Source organism: Phoenix dactylifera, chromosome 17, assembly GCF_009389715.1.
Source record: "Phoenix dactylifera cultivar Barhee BC4 chromosome 17, palm_55x_up_171113_PBpolish2nd_filt_p, whole genome shotgun sequence".
Taxonomy (NCBI): domain Eukaryota; kingdom Viridiplantae; phylum Streptophyta; class Magnoliopsida; order Arecales; family Arecaceae; genus Phoenix; species Phoenix dactylifera.
In genome coordinates, this window is record NC_052408.1 from 14,442,729 (window position 1) to 14,466,140 (window position 23,412).

Sequence of the window (23,412 nt, forward strand, 5' to 3'; positions counted from 1 at the left end):
TTTTCCATTCAGAGGGAAGAGAGGAAGGGGAGTGGGAGTTAAAAGAGGTGAGTTCTCACGTTGGCTTATAAGGTCATGTTGTCTTATTTCTTACGATCCTTTCCAGACAGGGATGGATATCAACTATTTTCACTTTCATCGCCCGCTTATCCATTGTGAGCGAGTCTCTCCGGACTGTCTAGTCTCCTCTAATTTCCATACATTCTTCCTGTGGGAAGCAACTGTCCATACATTCTGCTTTTTCAAGAGTAAAAACCTACACACTGGAGATTCAACTCCAGCGTGGTTTTGGTAAGCACGTATGGCAGGAGTCTTGTCTTGTGTATCATTGAGCTAATGCTGCATTAATTATAAAATAATGAATTATCTGGCCACGCTCCTTTGGAGTTTCTCCTTTCTACTTTCCTTCATGGAAATCCAGCTTATATGTGGGATTGCCAAAAGTATGAAAAACCACCAAGCATTAATTCTTGCATTATCAAAAGGGCAGCATGATCAGATTTCTTGGCAACTGGTAAATTTTGTTGACGGATTATTGTCATTCTGTACTCTGGATCTAGTTCCCGGCATCAGTCCTGCTCAATGAGTACTTGAAATCAACTTTCATTTTTTTGGGAATTCATCAAATTACATAGGTGTCCATTGTCCTTAATATTGATGCAATAAAAGAAGCACATGTATGAAAAATTACAGCATCAGAAAAATTGTATTGCATGTGTAACGATTTTATGTCATGAATTGACCCTCAACTCTATCTAAAAAGCAGCATGGTTTGTAAGTTTAGCCTGATTGGAAGTAATAGAGCAATACATGGACATGAACTGGAAATATTTGGTAAAGTGAAATGCAGCAACACAAAACATAAGCTGGGAATAGTGGAATACACAAGAAATAATTGAAAAGACAGTCTCTTTGAGTATGTTCAGTGATTTGCTCGTGTATTCAGTGGGACGGTAATAGTTGGCTTTTATTTTTAATTTACCCTAGCCTTCTGTCATGATCGCAACTACAGAGCAACTGTAGGAATGCAAAAGTAAACCATGGGTGCTCTAGTCCTTTTCTTATAAATAGTTTTATCAAATCATTTTTCTTTTTTTAATACTGACTCTCTTTAACTTTTTTCTCCATCCGTTTTGCTAGAAATGTAATGCTATATGACTTCCGCCCATGACAGGAGCTTGCCAACCAGCTAGCTGGTCGACATTCTGTTAACGGCTAAACCATTAATTTCCTGTTATATCTCTGTATTCTTTTTGCCTTTTCAATCTCCTTTTATCTTTTTTCTCCCCTTAAGACTTTCTTTGACATGGAATAGTGTTGTGCCAACCTTTTCTAGTCCTTCCTTTTCCTATATTCTTTCTTCTCCTAATATTCTATGCCTTTTATATTAGGGAAGTAGATAATAATATATAATGATAACATTGGCAGATGTAATAATGCTTGTAGGGAATGAAAGCAGAAAATGCAATATTAATGTTTAAAGCGCTAAAGAAATGGACGGCAAACATGATAGAGGCAATGACTATGACACAATAACAGAAATATAGTAGTTTTAAAAGCTCAATGCTAATGATCATTCAGATTACGTATTGTCAATCTTTGATTAGTTTTGGCTTGAGAGATTTTTAGCCATTTTGGTTATCAAGAGTGTGGCTCTCCTAAATGAAAAGCCCAAATGAGTGAATACAAGAATAGGTTGCAATCTTTAGCTCAAAGAGTTTGTACATTTGAGGGCTCCAACAAAAGAGACCAAGGTTTGTCGTACCAGTCAGTATCGCACCATACGGGACATACTATATCATACCGATATCAAATCGGTATGCAGTCTCGTACTGTATAGACACTTGGTATGTTTTGTCTTCTCGTACTGTACCGTATACCGATGTTGTAATAGGATAGGCTGGCACAGGATCTAGTACTAAGACAACGAATCTTGCAAGAAACTCTCCCACCATCCACTAGAAATAGATTTGAGGTTTATGACAACTTCAAGTATGTTTTGATGTGAGAACATGAATTGTGCTCAAAGCAACCCAAGATTGCTGCAATAATTAAATAAATAATGTGTGTCTCTGTTCTCAATAGAAGCAAACATAAAGAAACTATTTGACTTTCAGCAACAAGGGAGCACAAGATCCATAGAGTAATGAACAAGTTAATCAGTGAATGTCTAATGGGCATCCAATTCTAACCTCAATTTGCAGGATGAATAGAAGGCCACAAGCAGTGAATTAAGCAGAAACCATTATGGAAAGCAGTCTCAGGAACATTATGACAACAGTGTGAAGGCAAAAGTTCTGCCTATCTTTGTACTGTTTAGGATCTTGTCAGCTCACCTGATGACACCTAGATGTCAGCTATATGATAATCAAAATTGGCAAAAGGATGCTATAGATCACAATGTAACAACATGATAAGAAGGTAAATGCCATCTTGCCTTAGCGGTTAATTTAATGGCTATCATTCTACCATAAAGGATACTTGCATGCAGGAATCTTCACCTCTAATTGACAAGTATTAAGGCACCTTTTAGATCCTACAAAAGAACCAAATAGGTTATTAAAGGTGACCATTGCTCAACTCTTACCACAAAGGAGTGGTACAAGAATGATAGTGAACCAAAGGAGATAAGAGGTCTTTCTCTTGAACCTTAAATCTTTTTTTTTTTTTTGTGGGTAAAAAGAACCTGGAATCAAATGATTGTGCTGTTCATAAGTGGCAGTATTCTGTTTCTGTGCTTGCCTGTCTCTTTAGCCCATCAGTGCGGAGCAGAAACTTACAGTTTGCACAAATCAGCAAAGAGAAGCCAATAGAGCAGAAAGGGAATGTGCTCACATTGAATTCCATACTATTAAGGAAAAGAAAATGAAAAAGGGGGAAAAAGAAAATAGCTATACCAAGACATGAGAAGGCTATGGTTCCAGAAGCATCCGAAGACCCTATTTTTTCATAACTGATTAATCAGGCATGGAGCGATCTGGCACTTCACAGTTCAACAAGGAAAACAGAAATGAAAAATAATAGAATAGAGTGGCTTGCCTTGTTCATGGCCTCACATACCGGCAGGAAGCCAATCAACATGCCAGTTGGGTGACAAAATATGGAGCTTTTAACCGAATAACTGTGGTCTGGTCCTCAAACTTCCCTCGACCTCTTCCCAACATTGCTGTGGAAGATGAAAGCCATTTGTATTAGAGTGATACTAAGGCCTCCTTTCCTTCATCAAAAATAAACAAATAAATACATATATCAAACAAATACATAAAAAACCAGGTGGTAGATAGTTATACAAATGAAATTGAACTTCTAACTGGAAGCTTAACTTTATGGAGAGAATTTTAGACATTTCATCATGATTGACTCTGGCAGACCTCGTTTCATGGTGCATTCGTGCTCTTGTAACTATCATGGAGCCTTGTTCTTCATATTTTATGTTCAACTAGATTTTTTTCCTTCTTCCCCACCTCTTTTTTTTTTTTTTTTTTTCTGGTGATCAACTCTGGTAGACTGTAACATGGATCCTGCATTACTGGATCCTGGCTAGTTGAATATCACTGGTTTCATGTTTCTAAGAGATGGCAGCTTCCATTGCATGCACGTGAAAGATAGGGAAAAAAAAAAGAGAGGGGACGGGGGATAGCTTCTAAGTAATAGCCCATTCCAAAGAATGTAACAAGATTTTTTAAAAAAAAACATAGATGTCTATTTATAATCTATTGCAATATATCATAACTTGCAGAGCTCTGAATAATGTTATGGTGAAACCTCTATTAGTGCAGCAATGAATCTTTTTGCATTAAAAGAAAGAATATGAAGATTGATAAGTACAGCCCTTCTAAAGTAGATTTCTCTTTCTATTTCAAGCATCATTCTAGGAAGGGTAGGAAACAGAGAAAGTGGGATAGGTATGAGTAAATGCATCTTGAAGAGCGCAGCGAGTATCTATCTGTTCTTTAGAGGTTCAACACCATTTCTTGAAACAACCTAGATTTTAAATCTATTTACAATTACTCCAATGTAATTTAAGCATGTAGCAAACGTCCATGATGATATGGTTCTAGTGCACAAAGAGTTCAAAGGTACAGACCAAGATGTAACTTTCTTATGATCATCACATACTTGGAGAGCTTCCGAGTATATCCCATCTCAAACTGCATACACATTTATTGCAATCATGTCTCTAGTGACCATGCCTAAGAAGAAAGCAGAAAAAAAAGCCCCTGTTCATCATACAAGCAAAATATATTTCTATGTTCACAACCAAGAAAGAGTCTTCAAACAAATACTTTATTTAATAATAGTTAATAATTAAAAATATTGACTTCCTGACAGCTCTGGAGTTGGTGAACTGGGGAATCTAATAAGTGGATTTTTTTTTCTACCTGTATTATTGGGCACTCAAGTAAAACACAGATTCACAGAACATGCCAATGAGAATGGTGTCTGCGAAACCCCCAGCCAGATCTTTTTCCTTGGTCCCTTGGTTAGGAATTTGAATTATCAGTATCAGTGCTACCTGTTAAAGAAAAGCCTTCTTTAGAAATCAAGAGAGCTCAAAATGAGGGCAAAAATGTTACAATGTGGAATAGCATTACAAGGACAAGCAATTATAGTGATCAATGGAAGATGTGAATTATAAACAAGTATACAATTCATTGACTGATGGATGCTATTAAGACCAAGAATAATTAAGTAAAAATTGAATAAGAAAATCACTTTAAATTTTCACAAAGATATAAGAAACTAAACAGGGGTTAAAAGAAGCAGAAACTAAAACCGATTGAGAGCAATTAAGCTCCCCCATCTGACAGTCTTACTCCACCAATAAGTAAAGCCAGACCGACCAATATGCTCCCAATCCTTGTCCTCCATATGTGTCCTTTTTCGGCTCCTGAATGACTGTATTATTGGATTTGTGAAATGAAGGTACCAACATATCCTTCCTCATGCTAATAGCATACTTAAGATTAGCGCTAACTTATTCCTATAAAAGAAAGAAGAAGTTTTATGCAAACTCCAGAGATTCATGTTACACAAGACAGCTTTTGCATTACAGTGTCAGGATAAGCACACAGAAACATATAAATTATATCAGCATTTATATTGTAATCTGAGGTGTGAATAAATACATATAAACTATGTAGCCATATCCCTCATATCACATCCACATAAAGTGCCTAACGGGCTCATAGATGCTATAGTCATGCACAAAATAAATGTGTCATTGTTGTGTTTCTTGCTTCAATGCAACCAAAACTCGTTGAATCAGCTGGTTGGAGCCAAAGCCTCTTCCTCACTCCCCCTCCCCCACTCACTATGAAGAGAAAGCAGGTAAAATGGGAAGGGTGGAAGTTAGGTTCGCCGTACCGGTACCGAACCCCGTACCGGTGCCGCATTAGTATAGGCGTACCGAGTGTCGGTACGGTACCGTACGCTCGGTACCGACCGTACCGACATTGGTGTACCGATACCGGTATCCATCGGTACGGATACGGTACGCTCGGTACCGACCGGTACAGCGAACCTTGGGTGGAACCCTTTGGCTCCATTCTGACGGTACCAAGGGATACTAGCTGGTGCTGATCAGTATTGCTTGATATAGAGTGGCACCCCTCAGTTCAGACTGGTTCACCAGGAGCAGGATACCGAGTGCCAGTCCTTCATTAGTCCCAGTTTGGTAATAGATTGGATCATGCTGGCACCCAAAATATTGATTATTAGTGTTTTATTACCAATAAAAATTCATAAATGATGTTAAATGTGCATGTTTTATGTTTACAAAGCTCCATTTCTTTGCTAACACATATTTAGACTAGTGGTGTACCAAAGACCATTTCTATCTTCTACTCTTCCATATATAAATACAGCATCTCCTCCGATAAGAGTTAATACAGTGATCTAATATCTCCCCTTTGAATTGCTCTCAATCTTATTGCCTTATCTTATTTACGGTGGATATATCTTAAATCATTAATTATTTCTTATCCTGAAACTAACATAATAACTAGTAGAGCCTGTCATATCCTTTTTCTCTTTTCTTGGATACAGGCGGTATGGAGGATACCGTACATAGGGCACTAGTACAAGGTCAGCCCTGACAAATGGTACTATTTGTTGTGGCGACACCAACAGTCTAACATGTGTTGATACAGGAATACAGCTCATTGTATTGGAATGAACTAAGACTTAAAACATTCATCACAATTCTATCCATTCCATCACTATCTCATTTCCATTTCTAAGAAAATTCTAGCCATATAAAATTATACATCAGTTATCAGTATAATCAATTCCATGAGTTTTTATTTCTTTCCATTTGAACTCTTGTGAGCATGGAGACCTTTAATATCCTTCCCATCATCATTCCCACTATCTTTGTTTCCCTTTTTGGTCTAACAAGATAATTTTTGGATTATTATTTCTAAAACTGAATAATATATGATGAGTCATTCAATAAAAAGGATGAAAATCATATTATTCATCTTAAGATCCATGCTTATCTGAAACTTATGAGATAAAATTTAGAATTCCGGTGCTTACAGGATAGGCGGGAAAGTAATTCTTTATCTTTTAGTGAAGATAAAAAGGAAGATGAAATGAAAAAGATAAGGAGGACAGCAGTTGAAAAAAATAAAGAAGATGAGGAAAAGATAGCAGAGAATAAAAGAAAAGGAAATACAAGGAAAGAAACAATTTATCCATTTTGCTGAGTTTAAACAAATTGTGACATTATTTGTGCCTCGTTAAATAGATTGCCAAAACTTTTGGTCAAGTTGCGAGAAAATAGACCAAAAGTCCTATCATTATATGATACTATTTCTTACCATATTTGGTTGTTTGGCAAGGATAACTTGACAACATCACAATTCTACTACATTTGTATATCTTTACATGTAACCAAAGTTTCACAGTATGGTATTTTTTGTTAACAATGTAATTTTTGCTTCTCCACTTATGGCTATTATTTTACACAATAACATTATTAGCATCATCTTCTTAAATTGTTTTTCCTTTGATTATTTATGAAAATAAGTCCTAACTTTTGACTAATTAGCTAACTTGGTTTGGAAAAGACTTTGTTTGTAGTGAATATGCTAAAGCTAAAATTTGGCATTTCTAAGCAATTACAATCGGAAAACGGGATACTTCATTTATTCATATAATGTCATCTTTACATTTAAAATAATACGAGTAATGACTGTCTCATTAAGTGTACAAAACCTTAGAATGTAGAATTTATTTACTACCATAATGGCTATGCTTGCTCCCTATCTTGGGTACAAGTAAATAGAATTTCTAATAAATAGTGTATTATGTTAAAGTTTATCGATATAAGTGCAGGTTATTGTGCTTGCATTGGTTCCAAGCACATGCCAAAGCTTCTAGAAACTAAAATGGGCACATGACAGCCCATATCGGTCTGTACCAGTTTGGATCAGATTGGCACACTCCAGCAAGCATTGTCGTTAGAATCTTCCTTTTCATTATCCAGATCTTAGGATCCGGATCCAAATGGCCTAAAATGATCCAGCTATCTATTCTTTGGATTAGGATCAATTAAGAAGATAAAATCTCGATATAGTCCCTTAGATTATAAGATCTGTCTAGATTATGTTACTTCGATACTAAATAATATTGTCAACAATGCCACGCCCCTTAATAAACGCGGTCTGATTGAGGCTGACTATCTTAGGGAGAATCGAAGCAAGTCTATTGGCGAGTATCTGGTATGGAGTATGCTCCATTTTCCATAGTTTATTTGATTATATGACTCCTAAATTACTTATTACGAATAAGCCTTGAATACTAAATTAGCAAGCTTGTTACTGGAGTTCATGAAAATTTTGTATTCATGCAATCATATATTAAAATCTTACCCTTGTTTCTTTTCTAAGGCATTCTATTAATTGAATTAATAGGTGGTATATAACTATCATGAATAACCAGCCACGATGTTTGTTTGATAGATTGAAATATTCATTATGAATTGTATACTCCCTTAGATTATAAGATCTATCTTGAATATACTATTTAGATATTAAATCAGGTATACTCCATTTTCCATAATTCATTTTGTCATATGACTTTTTAATTACTTATTACTAATAGGACTTGAATATTAAAATTGGTAAGCTTGTTATTGGAGTTTATGGAGTTCAAAATAAGAGGCAAATTTTTGCTTTCTTACAATTAATATATTAAAATCATATCCTTGTTTCTTATATAAGACATTCTAATTAATGTAATAATTGAATTGATAGGTGGTATATAAATATTGTGAATAACTAGATACAATGTTTGTTTTGTTAGACATGCTATATAGGTTTAGGCTGGTGGAGGCTAGAGTTCTCCTATTAATAGCATTTTATTCTTTATTCATCTACTCTATTTTACTGATATTTTTTTTTTATTTTGATATTTCTTATATTTTTTTAAAATTTTACTCCGCCCCTATTTTTGTGCGGTCGAAGGAGATGGGGACCTGAAAGCCATCTCTCTCCCTCTTTCGGTGTCCCTCTCCCTCCCTCCCTCTCTTTTCCTCTCTTTCCTTCTCCCTCTCTCCCTCCCTCACCAGATTTCTCGAGCTAAGGAGTGAAACCGTGCTGGTCCGCCCCTGATACAATTCGATACTCCCGAGATGGTTCAAAATGGTACCACCTTCTATACTAAAGTTATTTTGGGTATGTATATGCCACATCTGTCACAATTTAAGTGCAACATAAAGCCCAAATTATTACTTGCATAAGTGTACCAACTCAATTAAGATCCATGCTTAATTTTGGAACCTCTCTTAAAATATTTGTGCACATGTCTCAATCGTCGTCAATTCATTTGTTCAACTTGTTAGGTTTGTTCTTTGCCTCCATCAAGCATTATGGTTCTGCTTGCTTGCCCACTTGCTCATTTAAACCATCACAATTTGATTAGCATGTTTAGCCACTTATTTGCCTAGCTATTTTCTATCACTATCCTACTTACCAGGGTCGGCGGAACCGGTATTGATTGCCCGATGGCACGAGTCGGTACGGACCCGCGTCGTGCCGTGTTGGGCCTGTACCAATATAGTAGAAGAGGCGAGAGAGAAGGAGAATAAGAGAGAAAAAGAGAGAGAGAAGGAGGCCGGTGGAGAGCTAGTGGAGGGTCGGAGAGCCGCCGCACGAAGCAGGCGGAGGCCAGAGAGCCGCCGCATGGAGGAGGCAGAGGCCGGAGAGCCGCTGGAAAGCCGTGGAAGAAAGGATCCACTCCGGTCCCCTGTTTTGAATGAATCAAGGGACCGAAGTGAGCCCCTCTTCCACGTCTTCCTCCTCCGTGCGGCGGCATCCCGGCCCGCCTCCGCCGGCCGGCCTCGACCTTCCTCCCTCCCTCCTTTGCTCTCTCTCTCTTTTTCCTTCATCTTCTCCCCCTCCGGCGCCGGTCTCGTTTTCGTTGCTGGAACCGTTCCGGTCCGTGGCCGGCAAGGCTCAGGATGCCCTAAACAGGGCAGTTTGGGATGGTTCCGCCAACCTTGCTACTCGCTAATCAATTTGTCTTGTGCTTTGACTACAATGCACCTACCAATGAGGGAAATGAATGTTTGAAGCCTCGCAATCCCTTCTCAAGTATAGAAATTAGAAAGGGTTATTTTTATCTCCTTTCTTTTCTTGCTAGATCTAATCCGGTTCATAGCTCGAGCCTTCAATACTAGATATAGACCCAGCTTAAGCAAATCTCAGAATTTACTTTCAATTCGAGGCTAGATTGACAAATAATGCACCTAGCTAGTTAAGCTAGGTTCCCGCATTTTTCAAAAGGAAAAAAAATTCCTGAGAACATTCATCCCCTTCATACATTCACATGTGAAATTTTAACTTCAAATGTAAAATAAATTAATCATAGTATTATCCAGTAAATCTTCAAATAAATATTTTAACTTTCTTTTTTTTCTAACTTTCTCTTTTTTTGCATCACTAGTTAGCTGCTCAATCTTCCAAAATCTTGAGAAATAGTAGGATGATGGCTGCATGGGTATTTTAATTCCGCATCAAGATACTACTATATGTAGCATCCGCCAACTAAACGACAACTGTATTTGCTAGCAATTATTGTCAGCCATATCCACACATCTTCTATCAAAATGTTTCTCCAAATGCCACATATGACCCATAATAGTAAGTGGCCAAGAAGTCCATGATGAAAGAGAGTATGACCCATAACAGTAAGTGGCTAAGAAGGTCATGATGAAAGAGAGCATTGGTAGTACATAACTGAGGGAAGTTAAGATTTTGGAAGAATCTTCAGTGCAATGTTTACAGATCAAATTTAAGGGGTCAAGTGGATCCTCACCTCCAATAAGCTAACTCGTGAAAACACATCAGACCATCTAACTTCCAGAAGAAGATTAGGCAAGCAGCTAGTTCACAGAACAGTTAAGAACAAAACGAGAAGAGAAACATGAAACCTGGAAGCTAGAGAGGGAATTAGTTGCTAACTGCATCCCATATTTGGGTTGTCGGAGAAGACCTTTTAAGTGTGACTATATATCAAGTACAAAAAGATAAACATATAAATTTCACATTCCCTAAATGAATGAATGTATGTATGTATAACACCATCCAAACACCTCCCAGAGGAACCAGAACAGAGATGCATGTCTCTAAATTTTGCATAAATGATCATTTGCTCAGATCAGAACTGGAAGAGGTTGTCACACAGATGGTAGCAACTTGAATAAATAATACATGTAAAGAAAGGAAATCAGAACATTATACAAGTGCATGGCAATGTAAGACTATGAAGCAACATAAGCATTAAATTAAAGTTTAAACATTACATTAAGATAACAAGGTCTCTCCTGCATGTCATTTTCCCACAGTAAGATAAATGCATATAATGTGATAATAACATGACCATAGTTTGGAGAGTTTCCTTTAACACCTATTTACTAAAACTATAAGCAAAAGCACACCACATATGCACTTTGCAGACTACAGGATTAAGACCTTACATGCGATAGGAAGACACCTGAACCCAGTAACTACATTGCTGGTCCTTCTACAAATACTTTCTATCATCCACGAAATGGACTTCAAGACGCGCACATCCACTTGCTCTATTATACATAAGCCAGAAGTATAAGAGAAAGAAGATAAATAAATCTTCAGAATTAGTGAGCCTAAAACTCATCAGGAAGAAAATCACGAAAGATCGCAAAAAAGGCGAGGAAAAAAATGCTAATCAGAATATTTAAGGATGGGAAATGCATACCTATGCAGAAGCATCCTGTGTTTGAGATGGTCCAGCAACAGTTTCTGGAGACCTGCAATCAATAAAGGTTTTGTTGGATATTAACTTTTCAATCCAGTCTGTGATTCATAAGAAACAATAGAATGACAAATATCTGCTAGTCTTTAAACCAGATAGAAATTGTGGAAATCTTAAGTTGTGTTTCAGCTGCTGATGATTCCTAGAAAGAGAATGTGAAAGAGGAGGAGATGTTTGATTTGGATATGAAAGTACGAAGACTGATATATACAACATCACAGCTCCATGAAGCCCTGAAACATAAAACTACTGGAAGTACCAAATTAAACCCTAACCAATTTACCAGTCTTGCAGGGTTATTAACTCCATTAATGATATATAGAAAAACGAAGCAACTATGAAGAAGCAAAATTCAAAATTGACTGAGGATTCACGTAATCCAATATATCAAAATACTGCTCAAAATAGCATCTGCAGTGTTACACCTGCAACATTATATGATGAACATGACTATAGAACTATATCAATAAAAGTAAAGCAATTACATCGGCGATATCAACTCCATTTTTCCCCCTAAAGGAAAAGGTTGCAAAGCATTGGTGACGGGAGGTAAAGAAGGAGCAGCGGTCAACGGTAAGTATTATATGATTTAGCAGAACAAAGCATGGCCAGTATAGCAAGCTTTAAGTGAGATGTTAAACCATCATCATCATAAGAAAACCTGTGTTCTTCTATATTGTATTTAGGAAAAAAATTGCAATAACTTGAGCAATCAATCCATAATAGTACAGGGGAGAAGTATTGCGAGCTGCTTACCTAGCTTCTCCTCCAGGGTATAAAACAGGAGTCATAAAGATGGATGGCTCATACAGAGGGCTAAATAGTTCTTTCTGAGTGAAAGGATGGAGCATGCCATTTTCCAAATCAAACATCCCCGCTTCCTCAAACTTGCACATCGCATGATTATTGTAGTGAAGGTCTGTAAAATAGATGAAATTTTTCTTGCATCCAGGAAATTCCTCCTCCAAGATCGGCACAGCCTGATCGGGGGTCAAAAGCAACGCCATCTTCCCCAAATCCTTGGTCTCTACCCACGTTCCCGTCTCATTATCCAGCTTAAAAACTTCAATTTTGAACGTCCTGCAGATCTGTTCCCCATACTCTATCAAAGCAATGCACCGGAGCCGAGCGACAAATAGAAGGTCTCCATCGACTTCCACTAGATAATTCGGGTAGCCACTGCGCCCACCGGTGGAAACACAGATACTAGTTCTCGGGACTGGGCTCGCGAGGTCGCAGACCACGACGGCGGGATCGGCGGGGGCAGCGTAAAAGCGGCCGTTGTAGTGGATGAGATCGGAGTAGATGCCATAAGGATCATTGATGACGGTCCATCTGGCATCGCCAGGGCGGCAAAACGTGAGCTTGCCGGTCGCACCATTTATCGCCATGATGATGCAGCCAGTGGGATCAACGACGGGGTCGGCAGAGAGGACGGCCTTCAAGAGGGAGCGGCCGCGGAGGCACTGGGCAGCGTAAAGCCTTTCCATTCCGAGGGAAGGCGGGACAGGAAGGGGGATCTGGGTGTGGGCGAAAGGGTGGACGAGGTGCATGTGGAGCTGGCGGTCGACGGTGATGAACCAGCCGCGGGAGGCGCCGCAGATCCAGCGGTGGAAGAGCTCGGGGACGTAGAGACGGAGGGGGCGGCGGTTGGCGAGGGGGAGGAAGACGAGGTGGCCGTCCAAGGCGTGGTGGGGCTGGTTGAAGGGGAGCATCCAGGGGCGCTCGAGGGGGGGCCGGGCGGCGCGGCGGGCGGCGGCCCAGGGCTTGCAGACGATGGTGAAGCGGAGGTAGTCGGAGAGGAGGGGGAGGCGGGAGGCGATCTGGGAAAGGAGCTCCTTCGGGAGCTCCGACCAGTCGGGGGTGAAGGCGTCCATGGCGGCGGCGATGGAAGCGAGGGGGGGGAGGGTGGGGAAGGGAACGTTTAAAGGGCGGTGGTGTGGGAATGGCGTGACACGGGGGGGCAGGCGTCGCGGTAGGGCATCACAAGTGGCGGGCGGAGGGGAGGGGAGTCATGGAACGGCGTGGGGGAGCGGTGGGCTTCTTTTCGAAGAGTAACGGCCATGGGAGGAAGAAGACACAGGCTCAGAGTGACAGATGGAGTCGTGCGCGGATAGCCGGGTCTGGTGTGGCCCCAGGTGCGACTTCACGGTCGATGCGTGATTTAAATTCAAGTTTCCTATTTTATATAGTAATATGAAATTATTTTTGGATCTGTGTGAAGAAAAAAAAACATTCCATGGTTAATAAATAAAACATCAAATATTTATGTATATATATATCCCACTATATTTCAAATATTGTATGATACTCCAAATTTTGTATTTTCATATAATAACCTAGGAATCATTTCAAGGTCACCATATAAAAATGGGTAGTGAAATTTATGGGTAAGACCTAAGTTTTACTTTTAGTGACCTAAGAACAACTCCAAGAACAGTCTAAGTCACTATATAAATTGTGAAAATAATATAAATATACAAATAAATTCTAGAAAGAATAATTTTTTTGTTGCCATTTTACGACGCAATAACCATTTTCTAAGGTCATTACCTGAATTATTGGAAGTGAAAATTATAGTAAGTTCTGAATATCATTTGCTTAGTGAGCCAAGGATTTGAAATATTAAAAATAAAAAGTTTAATCATAGTATAATTAATGGACCATAGAAAGACTAGTTGTCATGTTTCATTTTCTGCATTCATAATATTGTTCCATGGACTTTGAATGGACTGTAGAAAGACTCATCATAATTTAACAAACCACGGGCCAAGCTTGAAACTATCTCGACTTGTCCAAATTTGTATTCAAACTCGACTTGTTTGGGTACAATATCAAATTCAATTTTTGTTTGAAGAAATCCATAGTTAAATCATGCTCAAAACTCTTCAGTATTTTAAGAAGCTGGAGATGTTTGGGCTGCTTTACTTTTCTTTTAGATTTTTTAAATAAAGTTTCTAGCTTAGCATGTTTCTAAATCAAACAAACTTAATTAAATCTATTATTAAGCCAAGCATCCTAAGATATTAGTACTATCACACACACACACATATGTACATACATGTATATCTACCAAAATAAAAGCTCTACCCATGCCGAGTTCTTCATTTGCCATGAACCCTCATATTAATAATAATATTGATAATACTTTCTTATTTAATACGGTGTTTTATCAAAATATAGTAACATGATTGATAAAAAAGCTTATCAGCCTACTAAATTGTGTTAAATAAAGAACTCCTTATTAGTACTACTAAATTAATATAAAAATTAATGATATTATTAATAATCATATTTACTTAATATATATTGGTATTAATAAAAAAATATTTTTTATTAGTGCTATACCATGCTCCTATCGTATGTATGTGATTAAATTATACTATTGTTTCATTATTTCTATTTTATAATCATGATATTGCTTAAAAGTGGAAGTGCAACTGCCAACGATCCCGCTGTATTGTATTTAAATATTTTTTATATACAATATTTTTTATTTCTTATTATACATAGGTCGAACTGTGATCTTATTATTTTACAATATCAAGATACATACATATAGTAGTATAATTTTGTATATTAATAGTATATCATAATAATATCAAAAATTTATATTTTTTCTCAAAAAAAAATATAGACTCTATGACTATTCTACCATATATGGTAGATAGATAGAAAACCATAGTAGATAAAATTGGGAGGGGAGACAGTAGTTGCCAGCTGATATCAACCATCCATCACACGCTTGTGCTATAGCATTCGTGCAGAATGTCCGCACATTATGATTTGTGCGTGTATATCCCCATGCATCGATGACGGCGCTGCAACCCACTCGGCCCCTCCGACAAAATCCAGTCATCTGGCTGGCATCTTCTGTAGCTTTTCCCTCCAAAACGAACCGGATAAGATTCCGCGCTTCCCCTCGGCATTCTTCCCGACCTCCATAAAAAATCGCAGAGAGTCTCCGACTCTTCGGATCCGTTTCGTCGTTCCCTCTAAATAATGTTCGATTGCTTCATACCCGTCAAAAAACTGTCAATTCTCTTTTTCCCTTCCGATTTCACTATCTCCGCTACTCACAACTCTAGGGTTTCAGTTCTCGCATCAATTAGAGCTTCCAATCTCCCTGGTAATAAGATCGGCTCAAGTTCCATCGGCACCGGAATTAGGGTTTCCAACGCCTCCCAGGAGAAAGCCGAGAGCTTTGGGCTCTCAAATGACTTCCAGAAGCCGAGAAATGAAGCTAGGGTTTCGGAGGTTCTACGCGAGGAGCTCCGGAAGGAGACGGAGAAAACCCTGGAGTGGAGCTTGATATGCTCACAAGTCTCTGCCTTTGTCTGTACGAGCGCTGGTAAAGCTCTGTGCCGGAGCGGGAGTCTTCCGATTGGTCGAGATCGTGAAGAGAGCCTGAAGCTCTTGGATCAGACGGCGGCGGCCGTGCTCCTTCCCCAGCCGTTGGATTTTTCTGGTATCGATGATGTGTCGGAGATTGTGAGGTCGGCAGTTGATGGACAGCTGCTCACCATTGGGGAGCTCTGTGCTGTGGAGCGGAGTCTCCGGTCTGCAAGAAGGGTGTTTGAACAGTTGGAGCAAATTTGGGCTGCCGGAGAGTCTCCTGATAGGTGACTAGCTCTACCTAATTCCTTTCCTCAAATAATTATTTTTTGAATCAAAACTGCAACTTAGTTTTTTTTTCACTAAACTTATATTTGACATGTAAGAAAATTTGCATCTTTTCTCTAAATCAATGCAAAGATCTTACTTAAAGGCTCTTTGATGTTATTTCTCGACGAATTTAAAGGCTTCACCTTTGAAAATTTCCAGTGGCAGCAATTTTTAACATTTTCTGCAGTGAAGGGCATCATTTTAACAATGCATGTTATATGCACACAATTTCTTTTTTGGTGTTACATTTATTAATCAGTATATCTGATTAGACTATGTGCGACATTTAGTTAGATTTTGGATGCTCTTAGATTTTCAGCTCAAACCCATTTTTCTGTTTTATTTATGTTCCTGATTTACAAGCAGCAGTTACATAATACTATCATTTGTTTATTCCTGAACAGGTTCTCTCCTCTTCTTGATATACTGCAAGATTGTGATTTCCTTACAGAAATAGCAAACAAGATCAGATTTTGTATTGACTGTACTCTCTCTATAGTTCTTGATCGAGCTAGTATGAAGTTGGAATCTCTTAGGTTGGAAAGGAAGCAGAACATGGAGAGACTAGAGTCTCTGTTAAGGAAAATATCTATGGAGGTTTTCCAGGTTGGCGGCATTGACAGACCTCTGATTACCAAGCGCAGGTCAAGAATGTGTATTGGTATTAGGGCTTCTCACAAGTCTCTACTTCCGGAAGGTATTGTTCTAAGTTCCAGTAGCTCTGGAGCAACATATTTTATGGAGCCAAGAGATGCCGTTGTGCTGAACAACATGGAAGTTAGGCTTTTGAATGATGAGAAAGATGAGGAGCTTGCTATTTTGAGCTACCTATCTTCAGAAATTGCACGCTCAGAAACAAAGTTCAGGCTTTTGATGGAGAAGATTCTGGAGTTGGATCTTGCTTCTGCTAGGGGTGCTTATGCCCTGTGGATGAATGGTGTGCACCCACTTTTCAGCGAAGGCCATCAAATTATCAACTCAAATATATCTGCGAACTCTCTGTCAATAGATATTCAAGGCATTCAGCATCCTTTGCTCCTTCAACCTTCACTTAGAAGTTTGTCATCTACTTCAATACCAGAAGCTGGGAGCTCAGAAATGTTGAGTAGGAGAGATAGGGCGATGGAGTCTGAAGATTTGCCCAAAGCTGAAACACCAGTACCCATTGACATCAGGATTGGATATACCACAAAGGTGCTTGTGATCTCTGGACCGAACACTGGAGGTAAAACTGCGACTATGAAAACTTTGGGTTTGGCAGCGCTAATGTCTAAGGCTGGTATGTTTTTGCCAGCTAGAGGTAGGCCAAGGCTTCCATGGTTTGATCAGATTCTTGCTGATATTGGTGATCACCAGGTAGTTTCTCTGCCTTTTTTTAAAGAGAAGATATATGCATCTTTAGGTGATCAAATTTGGATTTATTTCTGAAAACCGTATTTTCTGGATTGAAGACACTGGAGCATAATCTCTCAACCTTTAGTGGGCATATATCACGCATCTGCAAGATAATAGAAGTTGTTTCAAAAGATTCACTTGTTCTCATTGATGAGATTGGTAGTGGTACCGACCCTTCAGAAGGTGTGGCTCTTTCCACCAGCATTTTGCAGCACCTTGCTGGTCGTGTTAATCTAGCCGTTGTGACTACCCATTATGCGGACTTAAGCCGTCTGAAGGATCACAATTCTCAATTTGAAAATGCTGCTATGGAGTTTTGTGTGGAAAGCTTGCAGCCAACATATCGCATATTGTGGGGAAGTACTGGTAATTCCAATGCTTTGAGTATTGCTAAGTCAATTGGCTTTGATCAGAAGGTGCTGGATCGTGCACAAGAATGGGTTGAGAAGCTAGTGCCTGACAAACAAAAGGAACGGCAGGGTTTGCTTTATCAGTCATTGTTGGAAGAAAGGAACCTGTTAGAGGCTCAATCAAAGGAAGCTGCATCCGTTCTTTCAGAAGCTAAGAAGTTACATCTTGAGGTATTTTCTTGTCATTTGCTAAGACAATAATTGATTAAACTCATGAATGATCATTTGGTAATGAAGCCATGTGGTAGTTACCTATGTACGTCTCCAATGCTAGAGTAGGTTCCATCCCTTCTAATTGGTAAGTTTCCCAAAAGGTGGGTCATTGCTTCATTCCATCTGTTTTATATTTATTATCAGTGGATCTTCAATGTGCACAAGAGGTATCTTCATAAACATGATCATATCTATTCAATGGATGCGTTCACTTTCTCAGGTTTATTATGTCAACAAGATCAATTTGTTAGCTGGATGATCACCTTTGTCAAATTTAGCTATTTTAATTTTAGCTTATTCACCTTTTGTTTCTTTCAACTGTTAATTTTCTTACTCCCCCTCTTTTCTTTTTTCTTTCTTGCTCTCTTCTTATACCTTTTCTCATCAATAGATTGGGTGGGTTATGTTAAATCTTCTCCTTTAGCCTGTTGCTTTCAGCAGGAGGAGAGCTAATCACAAGAGTGAAACATGAGTTATGTGGATGAGCACAAAGAAATTATTAGAAAGAGGTCGCCTTGGGCCTACAAAAAATGCTGTCTCCTAATAAAACTTCGACTCTATATGAAGAATTTTTTACATGTAGTATTCCCAACACTAAAACTAATCGATCTTAAAGAAAATTCCTGCTGCATCACTATTGAGCTCTGACATCTGGTAAAATCTCACTGTAAGGAAACTGTAGTATTGTACCGATAAAGAACATATTCAGACAAACTCAACAAGGTGTTGGCAGCTATATTTCTTTAAGTTTGTCTTTACAATGCATGAAGTTCAAGTGTCACTTGGCTCAATTCTTGCATTCTAAGGGGATAGGAGTTTCCATATAAGGACTTTTTTGGATAATCCTCCCCAATCCGTGGGATTGGAAACAGGATTTCCAGTATATCAGGCCCGGCCTGGCCCACATCAACTAGAACTCCTCCAGCCCATTTATGGAGGGAGGGTAAAATAGACCTCTGCAAGTCCTGTTTTTCCCCTTCTCCCCCTGCCGACCCCTCCCCCTCTTCCTATCCCTCTCTATGATACCCCCCTCCTGTGTGCCTATGTCTTCTGTCCTAGAGGGCCATGGAGAGGCCCTATTCCTTCCCAACTTCTAAATACAAGACACCATTAGAACATTGTTATGAATAAGGACTAAAGAGCGACACCATGCATGCTTTGAATCTCATTCTTTTTTCTTTCCAGATGTTCGGTTCAAATTTTGCTGCTGTCTTGGTGTTGCTTTCAGTTGCAAAGTATCAACAAGATGCAATGCAATAAGCACAGATTTGCATCTTTCTCTAATATGCTGTAACTCTGAATCTTGATATTGCTTTCTTGGATCGTATAGATTCGCTCTGAGGCTGAAGATCTTGATAAGCACGTGGCTGCTCTGAAGGCAAAAGAATCCCAACGGGTACAACAGGAACTAAAGACTGTGAAGTCTCAAATGGATTCCATAATCAAGAACTTTGAAACTCAACTAAAAAATGCAAGTCCTTATCAGTTTAAATCAATGATGAGGGAAGCGGAGGCCGCTATTGCCTCCATTGTTGCAGCTCACCATCCAGGTGATGATACTCTATTTGGAAAAACAGACAGTCACAGTTCATATATACCACAAATTGGAGATAAAGTATATGTTAAAGGGTTAGGAAATAAGTTGGCCACTGTTATTGAAGCACCTGCAGAAGATGACATTACTATGGTGCAGTATGGAAAAATAAAGGTACGTGTGAAGAAAACAGACGTGAAGTTGGTTGAAGGTAGCATGGATGATACAGAATATTCTGCTTCGCACTTAAGAGTGCAGGTGTGTGTGAAAAACTGTCCTTCAATTATTTCTGGTTTATCCTTTTAGCTTTGCGAGATACCTTCCTTTTAATATAGTTAATCATTTTAAGATAGACATTTTTGAAGAAAGATGAATCTTCAAAATGTTGTGCTTTAGTTATGTGAATGAGTTCCCCCCAACCTCCCTGTATCTTCCCTCCTGAATCCAGAGGATTGCTTTGATATAAATATAATGACCAAAAGTCGTTGTTGTGTCTCTTGTACATGGTTCCTTCCACATCAGCCAATTCAAGATAATCAGCTGGTCCATTATAATCCCTCCAAACAATTTTTTAATCCTTTAGCACCAGAAAATTCCTTTAATTGATGAGACCATGTCCCTAACTTCCCAGGCAGCTTCTGTTTTATGTTTAATCCACTCAACTGCTATTTTAGACGCTTCTACAGAGAAATTTATCAGTGTTCATGTACATTTCCTTGCATATGTACTCATGCTCGTCAGATTCACAATAACAATTGCTTCATATATGCAGACACAATTGTTCTCTATACCTCAGGGACCTATATCAATGCCATCATTCTTATATGCTAAGTTGGAAGTTAAATGCATTGCCACGCTGGTATCCTCATTTAGCTTGCATGCAAATGCACGCATAGATGTGATACGAGTATGCACAGAATTTGGACCATGTTACTTCATATAGGGATTATAATTTGCCTACCTTTCCATTTGTTAATTTTATTTCTCTACCCTTTGCCATCTAGCTGGACCTTTATATCTGTTCATGCTCTGTCATATGTTTCAGATTTGAATTTGGTCTATTTGGTGACAATGTCAGGACTATTTTATAGGGCTACTAGTATGAGGCATGTTAACAGTCATCGTGCTGCCATTGACACTTCGTCATTCAAATCGTGTCTTTTCTAATGTTTTCCATATCCATAACGTTCTTTTACTACTGTATGTCATCATGTTAGTGAAACTGTTTTTTTTTTTTTTTTGTGCATGAAGCTTGTTCAGAAAATTGGAAATACGTAATAAAGAGCATTTGATGCCTATGTACTTGGATATGGTGCTCGCATGTAACAAGAGAACTAGAATAGAGTATTTTCTTCATTAAACTCTCCCCTTCCCTTCCAAAATTCACCGGTTTATGTCCAACGTTATATGTGCTATATATCCCCTAGTTATGTCCAAGTATAATAGGTTTTGTAATTGGGTACGTACGGTCCATGCATTTATGTGCGACAATTTATTTGCATTTCCAGTTAGGTTCAACCATGATCTATTTTGTCCAATTAATATGTATTTTTTAAGAAAATAATGATCATTATTTGAAATATTTATCCTTATGTTCTTATATCATGCGTCTGATTCGGCACATAAGTATATGTTTCTCCTTTGTATTAGTCAAAAGCCCCTGAATGTTCTCCTACTTATAGTAGGAGGTATCTTGCTTGCGCTGTTTTCTCAGAAATAAGTATTTATTAATTACCGACTGGCAAAGTTTAGAGACATTCTATTAACTTTATTGGCATGCGAGCTGCTACAGGATCAGGGACGATACTACAAGGAACCTTCTGTGGGGGCAAACAAGGATGAGGTTTCTTTTGGGCCAGCCGTGAGGACATCAAAGAATACAGTTGATTTGCGAGGCATGCGAGTTGAAGAAGCATCCCATCATCTTCACATGGCCATTTCTGGATGCAGGTCTTATGGGGTTCTCTTTGTTGTTCATGGGGTGGGCACCGGTGCTGTTAAGAAATGTGCTGTTGACATACTCAGAAATCATCCTCGTGTTGCCAAATTTGAAGAAGAAGGCCCAATGAACTATGGATGTACTATTGCTTATATAAAATAAAATGCTTTCTATTAGCTGAAATATTTTTGCTTTTATGATCATGCATGTCTTGGTAAAACTATGTTAAACTCCATGACTTTCAAACGAATTGGTTTTGGGTCTGCTTCCAGAGTAATACACCGAAAACTATAGAAACATTTCAAAGGTACATTTTCTGAATAGCACCACATTGATGACATTTGCACTAATATGATTGTATGTAATAAACACCAGTGCTGATTATCAGAAGTTTTTCGGTAAATATCCAGCTATCTGAAAAAAATGTGAGATCTACAAAAAAAATGTGGAGGTGTTGGTCCATGATCTCTACTATATTTTTCCTTTAAGCTACTTTCATGATCTACAAACCCTAGATCATAGATCTAAAGAGTCTCCTGTTGTGTGATGAGTTACCAGAATTTGCCCTTCATTTGCTTTAGCTGTTTGCAAGCTGAAAGCAGGAACCAAAATTACAGGTCTGATATAGGCAGCCGTTTTCCTTGCCTATTCCTTCCAGGTTTTCTTGCAACATTGTTTCATTGTATGATTCTGAAGCCTATCAATTGCGTCAAGATACCAATTACTTTAATATCTCGACGAAGCTTTCTGAACGATGTTGCCTTCCGGGACTTCACAGCAGTGATGCCAGAAATTTAGCTGAACAGCTTCAAGTCCCTTGCAGAAAGGGTGAAATGTCCTTTGCTATGTCTGGATCAAATAAGAGGAGAGTAGAGATATTAAATTGGCAAGATACCTCTATACCAAAGGACAGCCTGCTGAAAATGATCCTCCACGGTGTAACAGGGCCTGTTACGTTGTTTTCAGACCCAATTTTTGTGAGCACTAGTTGGTAGGGTGGCCAAATTCTATTAGGGTTCACCGACAGTACTGCAGGACAGAAGCCTCCTGATATGACCAGGAAACTATCGGAGGCTAAGATAGTTTTCTTATTTTTTGCATGCCAATGAAATTCTGCCATGACTTGATGCCCACGAGTTTGGTGGGCCTCATCAGTTTGGCTCCCTGTATGAGAGATTATATGATGAGCAGGAAATTTGGGTGCATCCCCTAGCGGACAAGCAATTAGTTGGATGAATGATGGAAAAGAGCTGGTCATGGTCTCGAATTAGATGGTGCATTATCTCTTACCTTGCATACCGCTAACATGTTGGATCTTAGTGGTCGCACCTCTCCTCTTCTGAAACAAGATTTTAGTTTGAGCTTTGAATAATTGAGCCGACATCGAATCTGACCATTTTATTAAATAGATAATCCAAATCAGTCTATAGTAGACTGAATCAAGTTAAACAGGTTAAAGATTGCCACCCTTCCTTTCTCTTGCTATTCAAAAGATAGGGATCAAACAGGCAAACTAAGTTCGAGAAACACTTACCGAAAAGGTTGGCTTTTTTCAGCCTTCTGTTTCCCTCCTTCCCATCTAATTTTATCCCTACCAAAATTGTCCGCCATCAAATGCACCCATTCGCGAATCAAAATATGAGCTCGCCGATGTCAAGAAAGTCTCAGGTTTCACATGGCCGCTCTCCGCTGGTGTCCACCAAGGATGAGGTACGTGTCCAAACTAAATTATATGAATGACGATTCCGTTAGGCGTGACAAGTAGCTTTTTTATATATATATTCTTACAAAAATAAATCATTGCCCACACAATTTGGGAAGAGAGAACACGATAGGAAGTCATTGCCAAAAATCCTGGACAGTTTTTTGTTTTCTGATTTTGTTGGCTGCATTTATATTCGTTGGATGTGAGCTGTTGTTGTACAAAATAAATAAATAAAAAAAAAAGAAAGAAA

At 38.7% G+C, this 23,412-nt stretch overlaps 2 protein-coding genes across 7 annotated transcripts in view; one reads left to right on the forward strand and one right to left on the reverse strand.

Moving 5' to 3' along the window:
• LOC103721871 overlaps positions 1-21,721 on the forward strand; it is a 37,373-nt gene extending 15,652 nt beyond the window's left edge. Inside the window, exons 16-21 of the mRNA XM_039115229.1 lie at positions 12,505-13,091; positions 15,301-15,923; positions 16,371-17,322; positions 17,418-17,942; positions 19,315-19,776; positions 21,311-21,721. Of these exons, the coding sequence (XP_038971157.1) occupies positions 12,505-13,091; positions 15,301-15,923; positions 16,371-17,322; positions 17,418-17,942; positions 19,315-19,776; positions 21,311-21,619 (3,458 nt within the window). The 3' untranslated portion in view covers positions 21,620-21,721. The remainder of the gene's footprint in view (positions 1-12,504; positions 13,092-15,300; positions 15,924-16,370; positions 17,323-17,417; positions 17,943-19,314; positions 19,777-21,310) is intronic.
• On the reverse strand, positions 61-13,552 carry LOC103721860 (F-box protein At2g26160-like). 6 transcript variants are annotated; one of them, XR_001880272.3, is made up of 5 exons: positions 12,058-13,552; positions 11,245-11,296; positions 10,985-11,089; positions 4,383-4,516; positions 61-3,166 (listed from the first exon to the last, which is right to left on the reverse strand). XR_001880272.3 is itself a non-coding variant. In XM_008812223.4 (3 exons), exons 1-2 carry the CDS (start codon positions 13,176-13,178, stop codon positions 11,245-11,247), a joined length of 1,173 nt encoding a protein of 390 aa, XP_008810445.2. In that variant the 5' UTR covers positions 13,179-13,552; the 3' UTR covers positions 10,770-11,089. The 6 variants fall into 6 exon arrangements, 1 of the variants encoding a protein (XP_008810445.2); XR_005506719.1 differs by having other exon boundaries at positions 4,120-4,516; XR_005506720.1 differs by having other exon boundaries at positions 61-2,536; positions 3,061-4,516.
• Positions 21,722-23,412: the final 1,691 nt, after the last annotated feature.

Bases quoted from the DNA above. Each gene is read 5' to 3' on its own strand.
- LOC103721860 (XM_008812223.4), bottom strand. From the start codon at position 13,178: ATGGACGCCTTCACCCCCGACTGGTCGGAGCTCCCGAAGGAGCTCCTT. The intron at 11,297-12,057 runs GTAAGCAGCTCG...TATTGATTGCAG, and splicing joins TACCCTGGAGGAGAAGCTAG to GTCTCCAGAAACTGTTGCTG.